The 14,881-nt window shown below is 34.7% G+C and overlaps 1 protein-coding gene across 1 annotated transcript; it reads left to right on the plus strand.

The window, feature by feature from the left end:
* Window positions 1–8,466: 8,466 nt before the first annotated feature.
* On the plus strand, window positions 8,467–14,159 carry LOC137739953 (probable transcription factor GLK1). Its single transcript, XM_068479709.1, has 6 exons — window positions 8,467–9,544; window positions 9,984–10,124; window positions 10,530–10,973; window positions 12,979–13,038; window positions 13,253–13,375; window positions 13,721–14,159. The coding sequence occupies exons 1-6, from the start codon at window positions 8,858–8,860 to the stop codon at window positions 13,868–13,870; spliced, it is 1,605 nt and encodes a 534-aa protein (XP_068335810.1). The 5' UTR covers window positions 8,467–8,857; the 3' UTR covers window positions 13,871–14,159.
* Window positions 14,160–14,881: the final 722 nt, after the last annotated feature.

Here is a 14,881-nt window from a genome sequence, read left to right on the forward strand (position 1 = left end):
TCATCACCAATCTTTAATACGTAATAGTACATAATATTTAAGGATATTAAGAACTAATGGATTAGGAATCTAACATATGGATCTTTCCGAATTGGATTTGTAAGTTCTTAAAATAAAACATTGGCCGTCACTTGAATTGTGATTGACGGAGATTCGACCGTCGGATCGTGGTAAGATTTTAGTATGTTGTTTTAGAAGCATAATGTGGATCTTTGGAAGTTTCAGATAGGAAATCCAAGGTGTAGATCTTCCAAATCGAGTTACATATGGTTGTGGACCCTACCATCGACCTTTGATCGATGATTGACTTTTGGTCAATGGGTTTCAAATCATTCTAGAATGTCCTTGGGGATGTGTTTTATGTAAGTTATGTGTTCTATAGATAATAATTCTAAGACGTGATTTGATAATTGTTCTAGGCGCCGATCATTTGTGACGCCTCGATATTCGTGCTAGGGAGTTGTAGTGCGGACTTCAGGTGAGTGGATCTTTTCCTTTTTATAGTGTGTGTATACATATATATATATATATATATATATATATATTGATAGTTTCCATTTATACATTTGAAAAAGAATTCCTTACGTAAGCCTGGATTTGACTAAATTTTATAAGAATTAGCGAAATGACGGAATTTATGAAATATACTACATCCTACGGGATGCACATGTATGCTTATAATGTTTGATGCCATAATTATATCTATGGCTATGAATGTTAGTATGTTGATTAGAACTATCGAATCAATGTGGCATGCTTATATTTATATAGTCTGTTCATCATTGCTACACCCAGGTGTTAGTGCTCGCCCAGGGCCAGTCTTTCACGTGTATGTTCACCTTCACACCGCACACTCGCCTTGGATCCAAGTAGGTGCCAGTCTTGTCATACAGGATGCATTAAGTGACTCCAACTCGTTGGCGACTGCGATTATCATCAGTCTTCACATAATCGTAGTACTAGAGTGTATATGATGATTACACCCAGTCCTATCATACATGTCGCATTAGGTGACTTCGAGTCGTGTGCTAGCATAGATTGATGAGCAATAGGTTCAGTCATACAAGTCACATTAGGCGACTCCAACTGGTGTGCTAGCTTAGGTTGTTGAGCACCTGATTTTACTTATATTATTGTTGAGATTTTGTGATTTTGGGATGTCATGCCTTATTTACGTTTTGCAGGCTATGGTAAGTATTTTCATACTATACGTAGTAGGTATATTTTGGAAACTATACAATTTTTACAGCGTTTTCAAAGGTTTTTATTAAAACTTTATTTTCAGACCCACTCACCCTTGTTTTTCGCCCTTTCTAGGTTCTAGTAGCGGAGTTTTCGTACCAACGAGGATTATTGGCAAATCTTGGTGTAGACGATACCTTTGATGGGATAATTCTCACCCTATTTTATTGTACTGTACTTATGTTTTGTCATCACATGTGAAATGGGATCATTCCCGCTGACAACGCACTATTTAAATTAGGCACTTTTAGGTGTAAATTTATTCACATTTTTCACATCACTACATTTTATGACTTTGTCACATTCCAGGTGTCGGCCAGCACAGCTCGATTCGAAGTCCAAGTGGGCATTCTGGGTGGGTGTGTGTCAAAATGAGAAAGCCAATCAAACCTTAAAAAATCTCTTCTCCTTTTTTTTTTTTTTTTTTTGTGTAAAAAAATTGGATACATAGCAATTTTTTTGTTAGTTGTTTAAGTTCATCCACATTTCGATCTCCTATCAACTTTGAAATCACATCGTTAATACTTACAAGTTGGTAAAGTACAACAATTTTCATTTTATATTTTTATAGTTCAAATTTCATTTTGTTTTAAGTTTTAGATATTAATTTATAAAATTTCATTTGTTTTTTAACTTCTTCTATTGCTTTTTTATGTTTTAAGTTGAAGTTCCTAATATAGCACTATATTTAATGAAAAAAAGAAGGCATTAGTGAAAAGGACCAATAGTGCAATACATTGTTAAGTTCGATGACTAAAGAAACTAATATGAGAGTTCATGTACTAAAATTAAACTACTAGGAATAAAATTCAGGGACCATTTCTGCAATTAAGCGTTTAAGAAAAATAAGTCATTAGATACAAGGCTTTTTTATCCAATCGTCTGTCAATTTAAGTCACGTGGCTTGTATGTAGACCTGACAATATCTTACACGACCCATTAACACAAAACAAAAATGACACGAAAATAACATGTTTCAAGTCAACACGATAACTAGGTCACCTGTTAAGAATCGATTAATAATAGGTCCTTAACGGGTTTACACGCAGACAACCCATAGGTAACCTGTTAAGAAAAAAATATTTTGATGATTTTAAAGTTAAACTACTAAAAAAACACTTACTGCAACATACAATAGCTAGAATGTATATTTTGTATGTTAAATATGTATTGTTGTATTATTGGTCTATTTTAGTTAAAAAAAATTAAGTTTAATTTATTTATTTATTGTATTATGAAAGTTTCTTATTATCATTACTGGGATAAATTTTACTTAACCTATTGTCCAAAATTCAAATAACTAGTATAGCAAAAAAGATAGACTTTTAATTTTAGAGTCAACGACCTAACACAATTTTTTACTCTTTCTCATATAGTCACATACTCATAAATGTTTTATCCTTTTAAAAATAAGATTTAAACAGTACACATTAAAAATTAAAAAATTAAAGTAATTTAAAAATACCAAACACATTAAAAAATTATAATAATTAATGTACAAGTGTGAAAATTGTGAAAGAATATTCAAACGCTTGTAATTGCACCCTCTACTCTTTGAGACGCTTTGAGATGGGTAGATCATCATCTTAATTTTTAAAATCCTACAAACCCTCATGAATAGTATTTTTAGGGGAGTTCAAAATAAATAAAAATTCATAATAATTAATGTACAAATGTGATAAATGTGAACGAATATGTATGTGCTCGTGATTGCATCCTCCATGCATAGACGATGGTTACATCGTTGTTTATATTTTTAAAACTTTCCAAACCTTCATGAATATTATTTTTTATTTGAGTGAAAAATTAATAAAATGCATAATTGTTATTGTACAACTGTGAAAAATGTAAAAAAGGTATATAATCACTCAAGCTTTACAACGTTCTTGAAGGGGTCAACTCCGAAATTCTTAGATTTATATTTAACTGTCGATTGTCGTTTACGCTTTATTCTTCTCAACGAATTTCTTTTTTCAAATTTTCTTTTTGAAAACATGATCTTTTAGCAGAGGTAGAAAAATGAATGGTTTAGATTGTTGATATCACGTTTTGATATTTATGGTTAACTAAAATATGAGTCGATGTTATATAGTTTATAGAGACTATAAACTCTAAGCAATATTTTAACTAACGGTAAAACTCTGGAGGTAATATCAACAATCCGAACCGTTCATCTTCCTGCATCCTCCAAAAGATAATGTTTTCAAAAAATAAAATATGAAACAAAAAATAAAATTTAGTGAGAAGAATGAAGCGTAAATGTAAACGACAATCAACAATTAAATTTCGATCTATAGTTTATGGGATCATAGTGGCGAATTTCGAAGTTGAGCCTTTCATGAAAGTTGTAACGCTTGTCACTACGAGCGTGTATATATATTAAAATTAATAATAATAGCAGGAAAATATACCATAAAATTGGAGGAGGATTCTCTCCCCTCCTAATCTCTCTCTCCTTCCCTCCCCTTCTACTTAAACTGTTAAGACTAAGTCAAGTCAACATCTTCTATTAATTTTTTTTACAGAGACAATAAGACACAAAGCAAAATATGAGAAAATGAAAGAGAAAATGAATGAAAATAAGAAAGGAGAAAATCCTACACCCACCTAATTATCCTTTTGAAAAATCCTTTTTGCAAAAGGTTCAAGGGCAAGGAGACATGGTGAAAAGGACGACACCAACACTGTATTTTAAGAAAAGACAACAATAACACGAGCCAGTAGACGGTGATGGATGTAATGGCCCTTGCCAAGAATGATCGATGTCATTTTTCAATAAAATTTGCTGTGCACCATTCATTCAGTTTTTCAGTTAAGTCAATCTGACTAGACGGTAGGCAGGGACCATCTTCATATTCAAGCCTTGTGATCCTCTGCATTTACGATTATATTATAATTCAACAAGGAACATGCAGACATGAGACCGTAGGAACGTCGGACAGAGTACATATGCTCAGTGGCAGAGTTAGAAATCGAAGTTAGGAGAGGCCTCTAAACCATATTCCAGAAATTGACAAAAACTAATATAACTAATGAGAAAAAAAAAAGTAAAAAAAAGGGTTCATTTTTTTGTAGTGGAATGAAAAATTTTAATCAAAAGAGAGCAATAAAGTCCCAATTTTTTTTATAGATAATTATATCATAAATACTGAATTCCTTTATAAGTTCCTACATTGAAGTTGAACAAAAATTAATATTAATGGCTCAAAACTGCATCTATGGGAATTTTCTTTTAAGAGAAATTCTTCTTCTATTCCATATATACATGTTTCATTATAAAACAACACTCTATCATGCAAAATAGTGAACTAAGGAAGACTAGTTGATATAAGGCTTTGGTTTCATAACAATACTAATATGTTAACTCGTATAGTAAAGTTGAAGAATGCAGAGTATCCAACCAAAATGATACAAAGAGAAGCTACAAAAGGAAAACTTTCAAGGTAGGTCCGAACCTCCTTTGGTCCTCAAGTGGCTCCGCCACTGCATATGCTTCCTTCGTATATTCACATACGAGCTTGAATCACATTTCTCATTAATTTGAAATAAAATATCACTTGTATTAAAAATTTTGAAATGGAGTTACATATTCTTGTCCCATACGTTAATAAAATTCGAGGTTACTTTGTGTTAATTTTGAGGTTACGGCGCAGCGAGGCAGCCTAGAAGGATTTTGGTGCTTCTTTGGGGTGGATGCATGCATAACTACTGTGCCACCACTACTAAGCCACCATGTAGGTTAGGTGGGTTGAATATGGAGTTTTGGATGACGGATAATGCGTTCGGGGTCTGACTTTTAAGTATCTAGCTAGCAAAATGATTATTCGGCTAGGCAAGGAACTTTGTTGACCTAGATTCTTTCTCTACCTTGCTATCAAAATCAGTTACTATTTTTATTTCATGGCAAAATGATGCTTGTTCAAAACTGAAAGTGTTTGGACGAGAAAAAAAACTAGGATTATGAGTGACAAGAGTTTTTTCTATTTTTATTTATTTAAAGAAAAATCTCCATTTATTTACCGCACAGGACCTCCTAAATCAATAGACCGAAACTAATGCAACAATTTTAGGTTGGTTGTGAACATACATTAGGTCGTGATAACATGTTAGGCCATAAACATTCTAGTGGCAGCGTAATTTGACGCAGCACAAAGCGATCAAAGGGTTGCCAACGTAATCCCTTGTAGAACAAAGTTTGAAATCCATAAGAAAATTGCAAGAAATTACAAAGGATAATTTGATTAAAGATTGAATTGATGATTACAATTGAAAAATCCAACGACTTAAATAAAGGATTACAACTGCTTGAAACAACATAAAGGACTTTGGTAATTAAAACAACATTGATCGAATGACAACTCAAAGGTCTGCTTTCTATTATGGAAATTACGAGGGGTGTATTCAATTGGAATTTTGTAAGGATTCTAATGGATTTTGATGAAGTTTAATTGATTCCTAAATAGTCTTTGTAAAATTGTGAGTGAATTCCCTCAATTTTTTAGGGGAAGAAAAGCGAGGGGGGAGGGGGGGGGGGGGATGTGAGGTTTGAGAATGTTTAAACGAAGTCTCTCCAATTCTCTCAAATTCACCAACTTTTTAAAATTCTTTAGAATCAATTTCTAATTGAATACACTTGGATGTTATAAACTCGTTTTAAAATATTGATTGAATACACCTAGACTTTCAAAGAATCAATTAAAATTTTGAATAAGTACCCTTGGATTTGTAAAAAGAATTAAAATCTGTCAAAGTCTCAATTGAATACACCCCTAAAACTATGTTTTGGAAGCCTAAGCGACTTCAGATGGCTTAAAAAATGATGGGCTCATGGTATACCATGAGTTGTTGTGCTCGCGATTTTCTTCAAAATCGACATATATATTATATGTTCAATTCTGATGCCAGAATATTATTTGTTGTCATTGTCTAATCTATCACCATATTGATTGAATAAAGTATTTTTCAACTTTTTAATTCTTCTTTTCCATAATTTAAACATTTTATTTTCTTTACATTTCTTCTTCAAAATTGACTCATATCTTATCCTACATCTTAATCCCATCGACTAGTTAGCTTCAGTAAAATTTCGACGTATGTTAGAACTCAACCCTAATTATACTCTTGGTCTACGCCATGCCACACGTCCATTTTTCATCTTAGTCCAATATAACCACTATATTGCAGTCCAAATTCAATCTAGTCGGGCGGTTTTGAAATTTGGGCACAAACAAACATGATGGTGTTCGCCAATATATATGTGCAGTTGTAAGGGGTTATTCTTGCTTTATGTGACGTGTACCCTAATTTGGTTTTGATCTAAGGATTTGGATTCCATCCGGATTTAAGCTATGGGGTTCTTAGAGATGCTCACATTTTAGCTATTCATCGACTTTATCATGGACGAGTTAGTTCAATTTTTTTTTTTTTTTAGTAATTAAACTTAAAATATGGTATTTAGACTTAAATTTTTGGGTCTATCTTAGTTACTACTCTGAATTTTTTTGGTTTTCAACAATTGGTACATGAAGTTTTTTTCATCCCAGAGTGGTACCTAAAGTCATAATTTTGGGACCCTTTCATACATCCGTGAAGGTTACTGTTAAATCAGTCGTTGACTGATGACGTGGCGTCTGCGTGGACAATGATAGGGTGTCACGTGTCAATATGGGCCCACATGAATATTAAAAAGTTAAAAGTAATAAAAAATTGTAAAAAAAAAAAAAAATATTTGGGGTCTTCTTCTACCTCCCCCGAGCTTCCCTACCACCCTTCTCTCCTTTGCACCCATCCTCCAACCCTCCTCTCTTCTTCGATGGCTCCACCTACCAGATCCTGTTGCAAACTCGAATCGATGACGCAATTGGTCTTGGGTTGCTGCTCAAAGCTGCAATAGTCAAAGAGATTGGTCACGAAGCACTTATTTCATGGCCGAATCGGAAGCGACGTCAGAGAACCAATCGCAATCAGAGGAGCTTTCGCGAGATGATCGACAAAAAAGGGGTTACAATTTTGGTTGGCACCTCGTGGCTCTCCATTACTGTCAAATCTGGTAGGTGGGGCTCGAAGGTTCGTGCTCATGAGGCCATCGAAGAGAAGAGGAGAGGAGGGTTGGTTGGGTGGGTGGGTGGAGTTGAAGAGGGAGGGGGAATGGTGGACGTGTGAGGAGTCAAAGAGGAGAGGAGGGTTGGGTGGGTTGGTGCAAAAGAGAGAACAGAGGAGAACAGAGGGAGGCAGGGGAAGGGGAGGGGGAGGGGGAGGTAGAAGAAGACTACAAACAAAAAATTTTAATAATTTTTTTAATATCCACGTGGCCTCATATTGATACGTGACGCCCAATTATTTCCTACATGGCCACACGTCACCAGTTAATGGCTAATTTAACAACAACCTTAATGGATGTATGAAAGTGTTCCAAAATTATGATTTCAAGTATCACTATGGGATAAAAAAATAAAAAACTTCATGTACCAAATTTTAAAAATAAAAAAACTTCAAGGTAGTAAATTGAGATTAATCCTAAATTTTTTTTATTGTTTACTCATAGCTGAATGATTTACCTGTCATTCCCTTATTACCAATATCACTCACTTTCCAAAAAATGTAAATAAACATACCACTAAAGAACAATTTTTTTTTCTCCATCAACGTTGTCATCGTAATTACACGGTTTTTTGTTCCCAAAGAACGACAAATATTAGAAGTGGTAAAAGTGATAAATGTGATTGGAGAAAAGAAAATTAAGAGCTAGCAAACCTCTACTGATTTCAAAAAACAATCTTTTTTACACGTGGGTGTAGAAAACAAGTATGATGTGATTTAAGAAAGAAGATAAATATACACTATTTTCTTCTATCTACATACCCACAAATAAAATTAAATATAGACGTGTAAAAGAAAGAAAATCATCGTGTGAATATAATTTCCCTACTATAATTATCTGCCATAAAAGTACAAAGGTCAAATGGATCCGTCCATATGACTAATTGACGTAGGTGAGCTGGACAGTGTACCAATCCAATTCCAATTCCAGCCATAAGGCCCCTTCTCCTACCGTGTCAGCAATTTGGAGTTTCTCTCACCTCCTTTCAGCTTGAAAAAACTTAATAAACAAAGCTCACAAGCCACTGATTGATTTTCAAAAGCTTCGAAAAAAGGCCATCCACAAACAGAAATATTACATAATAACAAAGGAAATATTATACGTAGCAGTCCCATATAAAACAAAAACGCGAAAACAAATCTGTGAGAGAGAGAGAGAGAGAGAGAGAGAGAGATCAACACAAATTGTGGTTGAGATCCATCCGACCTCTATAGACTCCCACTACCAACTGCAAAAACAACAAAAACCCTTGAGGGTATCCAACCTCATTACACAACTTGTTTGCCTCCTCTACTCTCCACTTACATCCTTCATTCTTTATACAGTACCAACCGGACGGGAAAAGAGCATAGCTACTCCGACGGAGCAGTACTTACTGGCTAGCTGTTAACCCTAGAGGACGAGCCGTGTGCTTGAAATTATTTTTCAGCAGACTAGCTGATTTATTAGCTACTACCGCTGTTAATTTTGGTATTATTTTTTTGCATCCAGAAATTAATCAGAAATAATTGCTTGATGCTTTTTTTATCACCTTTGCGGGAGGGTCATCATCACCATCAGCTCAAAGATGAAAAACAATTAGGCGATGATGGTGACGTGGAGAGTAGCTTTGCTTTTAATGGCGGAAATAACGCGGTGCTTGATTTCCCAGAGTTTTCCGGGGGAATGGGAATGGGGAATCTGCTGGATAGCATCGACTTCGATGACTTCTTCATTGGTATCCATGACGGAGATGTGTTGCCGGATTTGGAAATGGACTCGGAAATACTTGACTTTTCAGTTTCAGCACCAGCCGGCGACACCAACACAACAACAATTACACCATCCAAAGAGGAAGAGGAGGTTGCTGACGATTACTATAATATCGCAAAGACTACGACGACGTTGTCCAAAGTGGAAGAACCGGAGGAGGAGGACATGCAGGGACATGACGAGGTTGCTGCAGCCGCAGTTAGTATAACGAGTACTAATAATAATTCAGGGTTGAATCAAAATTACTCCAGCTCCAATACTACTCCTCCTACTCCCGATCATCGAATAGATCAAGAAATAGCGAGTAAAAGATATGATATTAATGAAATTAGGGCAGCTCATCGTCCATCCTCCGGATCCACCCGAAGAGAATCAGCTGATCAGAAATTAGCAACGAAGTCTTCATCCACAGCCCAATCCAAGAATTCTCATGGGAAGCGAAAAGTTAAGGTACATATATATAGCTTGGCTTTTACAATTATCAATTAAATTTCTAGGTTTTGCAGTATGTTACTTTAGTTGGATGAAATATATGAGAAGCTCGTACTATGTAATATGTATAGATAACAACTCTCTCTCTCTCTTTCTCTCTGTGTGGGTCATGGGATCTTCACAAACTTCATCAACTGCAAAGAATTCACGGGAATCACGCAGGAGCGGATTGTTATTTATTCATTTCTTATCAAGCTTGTGAATGGCAATGCTCTAAAAAATGTTTGTGAATGGCAATAATTGAGAGAGAGAGAGAAAGAGAGATAGATTTGTGATTTTTTCTTTTATATCTTTTCAATTATTTGGCAACTTTAAAAGAAGTTTTTGTTATTATATATATATTATGCAGTGCGGGATCTGACATTGAAAATGATTTTGGTTATTGAATTGTGTGTAGGTGGATTGGACACCAGAACGTCACAGGAGATTCGTGCAAGCAGTAGAGCAGCTGGGGGTCGATAAGGCAGTTCCTTCTAGGATTCTAGAGCTTATGGGAATAGATTGTCTTACTCGCCACAATATTGCTAGCCACCTTCAAGTACAATATTTTCCCCACCTAGTTAATTCTATACTACTCTATTCCATCTCTAGTGTTAATCTAGTTAATTAGCCTTTACACATAACATATATACACGCTGAACATGGAACTAGATATATATATATATATATATATATATATATATATATATAGCTTATTCATTTGTCAGTCTGCATTTTTATTTTTTTGGTTTTATTTTAGGTCTCTCATATATAGTTTAAAATAAGGGTATTTTCCTTCAGATTGATATTCCAACGAGCGGTATAAAATAAGGGTTTTCGATCTTTAAAGAGAAACAAATCTATTTGGGAATTACAAAGATGTTTGTTTCTTTCATGATGTTGGAATTCGTTTTAGTGACTTTTCCAATACATTTAGATTTATAAATTATTATTTAATGTGCAGAAATATCGGTCGCATAGGAAACACTTGCTAGCCCGTGAGGCAGACGCAGCTAGCTGGACCCAGAGACGGCAAATGTATGGGGCAGCAGCTGCCGCCGGAGGAGGAGCAGGAGCCAAGAGTAGAAGGGACGTCATGATGATGAATAGCCCTAATTGGCTTAATGCACCCACCATGGGTTTCCCTCCGATAACTAGTACTACATCTCCTCCCATGCACCACGCTCAACACCACCACCAGTTAACCAGACCCTTACATGTGTGGGGTCACCCCACCATGGACCAATCCATGATGCACATGTGTCCACCAAAGCATCATCTTCCCCACCATTTCCCATCTCCAGTACTACCACCTCCACCACCAGCTCCTGCACATGCATGGCCTCCTCCTCTGCCACCTCCTCCAAACGCTTCGTACTGGCACCACCCTCACTCTCACCACCAGCGTGTAAGTTCTCTCCCTCTCTCTCTCTCTCTCTCTCTCTCTCTCTCTCTCTCTAAACATATTGGTTTAGTTCTCTATCTCTGTGTCTAATTAAGTAAAGTGCTTCTTAGTATAATTCTCTATCTCTAGGTCATTTCCTTTTTCAGTTTTTTGTCTCTTATTTATACTTTTTAACAAATAAAAAACCTTAATTGGTAACTGTATTCAGTTTTCCAAAAACTGAAAGTTGAAAATTAAATAAAGGAAAATTTTGAAACTTTACAAAAGTAGTTTTTACTCCAAGAACTAAAAATAGTTGTTATAGACAAGTTGACTTGCTTGGTTTACTAGAGTATGCTCCATTCTCTACACTTAAGTTTGAACCTTTCTTGTAATTTAGATAAGATTTTTGCTTATTTTTAGCTACGTTCCTGGTAACTTGATTTTAATCTCCTTTACTTATAACTCAAAGGTCGCAACTTTACTTTTTGAAACTCGAAATTCACTTCACTTTGCCACCTAAAACTCGATTTTGATTTCATTTTTCTCTCTGAAACTTGAAAGTCGTCTCTATAAAACTCAAATTCGCTCATTGCTTTAGATCTATTAATTTCTTTTTATTTGGATGAGCCTGACTAATCAATTTCATTTTATATTTTCATCTCTCAATTTCTTTTAAACTTAATATTCTCTGATTGTTGAATATTGATGCATAATGAAGATTTATAATCAAATTTATTGCACATGTGACATAGTTTTATTGGGTGTTGGGTCCCACATATGTTTTAGGAGGCGACCAATAAGTTTCAGGGACAAGAAGAGTCCACAGTCAAAGTAGAACGAATTTTGAGTTTTAGTGAGTAAAATTGTGACTTTTGAATTGTAGGGCAAAGTTAGATTAAGATGGAGTTCCAAGGAGTGTAGCTAAAAATAAGCCTAAATTTTTAAGAAAAACTAATGAAATGGCTTCAAAACTTTGAATATTAACCAAAAATCATCTAATAACTTTATTTAACAATAATGACAAGAGAAAAGGAAAAAAAAAAACCTACATATATAAAGGCGCATGCAAGGAGCACACCAACCAATCCTTCAGCTACATAACACTTTGACATAATTCAAGCATATTTTATTCCTTTAAAATTAAAATTTCAAATTGAGGTGGGTTTCATGCCATTCGGAATCACATCTGGGCCAAGTATGGTTGGGAGGGAGTGGGTCAAGTCTGGGTTGGGATGATGGGGGGTGGGTGTAGGGGTGGGGCAGCGGCGGTGAGCGTTTTGGGAAGGGATGGTGATCGAGTTTTGTGGAAGGGCGGGCATGAGGCATGCCTTTTCTTTTTAGTTTTCATTTTATTTCTTTGTTTTTAATTCATACAATTTTTTAGTTCTTGGTTTATAAATTGATAACGGAAGAAAATTAAGTATTGGTGTAGAAAGTTAAAAAATTGAAGAGATTCAGAGAAAATTTGATGAGAATAAGAAAATTAGAAGAAGAAAAGTTGTTTGGAATGTGAGAAAGTGTCGAGAAAAATCAAGAAGAGGAGAGAAAAGACTGGTCCATAGACTTCCTGTAGAGATACCATATTCAGTTTAAAAAAATATTCAGTGCATGCTAACCTGTGTTCAATTTCAAAAATAGTACTTGTGTTCAGTTTCAGAAATAGTGTAGTAGCCGTGTTCAATTTTAGAATAATGTAGCACTCGTGTTAAGTTTCAGAAATAATTAGTGTTTAGTTTTCAGAAATAGTGTTCAGTTTAAAAAAATAGTGTAATACAATTCAGTTTTAAAAATAGTATGTGCGTCATTTTTTTTATTTCTTTTTTTCTATTTTATTTTTTATTATATTAAACTTTTGTCATTTTTATTAAAATTTAAGTCATTTTCATTAAAGTTCAAGCTATTTTCATTTAATAAAATTATAGATGGTTTTTACCTTTTGGTTAAAACAAACTTAGCCCCAACCCTTTTCATTAAAACTCCCAAATTTAAGTACTAAAATACATTTAATTACGACTTGATGGTGTAGGTTCCGGACGGACTAACTCCAGGAACACCGTGCTTTCCGAGGCAGCTGGCTGCTCCGACGGTAACTAATCATTCCTTACACTTTTGGAGTTTGTAGTTTTTATTGGTACAAATACAATGCAATTCATAAACATTTTGGAACATAAAAAACGTTCCATAGATTACATGATACGTTAGCCGACATCTTTTATGAATGCATATCATTGTATTTTGTACAGGGAACAATATATATTTTGGCTTAATTAATTTTGTTTGAATCTTATTTGATGCAACAGAGATTTCCTGCCCCACCTGTTCCGGGTATTCCACCGCATGCCATGTACAAAGTAGACCACGCAGGCATTGCTGTCCCCACTCCACCACAATCTGGTCCTCACCCTCTTCTCGACTTTCATCCGGTGAGTCAGTCTGTCACTTAATTCATGGGAGTTTTATTGCAGAAATGTTCTCGTAATCAACTAACCAACAATTCGTGATCGTTCACTTTTAATATTTTTAGATTTGATATCAAAGATAGAGAATAAAAAAAAATGTATTGTTAATGTTTTAATCTCAACACTTGATATTAAATCAAACGATCAGTGACCATGAATATTTCTGATCACCAGATGGCCTAGAGAACGAGATCTTATTTATTATTTGTGTATATAAATTCAAAATCGTTGATATCTCATTAGCAGTAACTTTAGTTTAGAACTAATTAAGGATGACAATTTAATCTCTTTTAATTGTATATGTAACAGTCAAAAGAGAGCATAGATGCAGCTATTGGAGATGTTTTATCGAAACCGTGGCTGCCTCTTCCTCTTGGCCTAAGACCTCCCACTACTGATACCGTCATGGTGGAGCTACAACGACAGGGAGTTCCAAAAATACCACCCTCCTGTGCTTGATGGTGTTTGTTCAAGACACAGAGGTTGAAAACCTCAAATTTGACGACATGTCCTTTCATAGATAATATTGTACAAATCGACCTGCTCTGCGAGTTTTTTTATTTTTTTTTCTTTCTTTTCGGCCCGTCATTTTTCTGCCTTCTTCCATAAGCTAATTGAGTACATACTACTTTCTTCGTAATATGTGTACAAGACACCTTCTTATATTAGCATATATATGTCGGAATAAAGCGGATGATTTTTGTAGTGGTTGTTCAAAGTAAATAAACTACAAGCTTTTTATGCTCAACCATGCACTGTTAGTTTGCTTTCTGTCCACAATTACATGGTCACGTTTTAGTTTATAAAAGTATAGACTCACTAGATTCGAGATATAATGAAAGAACAAAATGGTAGAATATCAACGCCTTGTAACCAATACATATAGTTTTTTCAACCTGGGTATAATTTGAAAGCTAATCTCAATTTCTTACTTTCAATATACTAAGTTATCTGATGAGTCAATATTATATTATATATTTTACCCTATTCTTAGTATAATTTGGTAATTATTTGGGTAGAATTTTGATATTTTGCTTTATATTTTTAATGTAGGACATTCAACTTCCTCTGGAGCAAAACATGATCAAACAGATGAATTTTGGAGTGATTCAAATTGGAGGGTGTTCGTGTGTCTCTTGGCTTATTAGTATCAAAATTTGGGATTTTTCTACCAAACTGTTATTTTCTGGTGATTTATTAAAGAAGCAGTGTGCATTACTGAAAAGTGATGTTTTTTGGCTTAAACTGCGTTTTTTGAGCCCAAGATAACCTTAGATGGATTCGTGGCCTCTGGAGAAGTGTTCAAAATAGTCCAAGCTTTAAATCCAGCTATTTTGGGCTAGTTTTGGAGCTGATTTGGATCCAAAACGTGGTTATACAGAATTTTGGGCGAATTTACCAAGTTAATTTAGGATTATGTTTCCTATTTTATTTCAATTTATTAGGTTTCCTAGTCGTATTCTAAGACCT

The sequence above is a fragment of the Pyrus communis genome, chromosome 7, assembly GCF_963583255.1.
Source record: "Pyrus communis chromosome 7, drPyrComm1.1, whole genome shotgun sequence".
NCBI classification, from domain to species: Eukaryota; Viridiplantae; Streptophyta; class Magnoliopsida; order Rosales; family Rosaceae; genus Pyrus; species Pyrus communis.

Bases quoted from the DNA above. Each gene is read 5' to 3' on its own strand.
- LOC137739953 (XM_068479709.1), top strand. From the start codon at position 8,858: ATGCTTTTTTTATCACCTTTGCGGGAGGGTCATCATCACCATCAGCTC. The intron at 10,125-10,529 runs GTACAATATTTT...TTTAATGTGCAG, and splicing joins ATATTGCTAGCCACCTTCAA to AAATATCGGTCGCATAGGAA. The intron at 10,974-12,978 runs GTAAGTTCTCTC...TTGATGGTGTAG, and splicing joins CTCACTCTCACCACCAGCGT to GTTCCGGACGGACTAACTCC.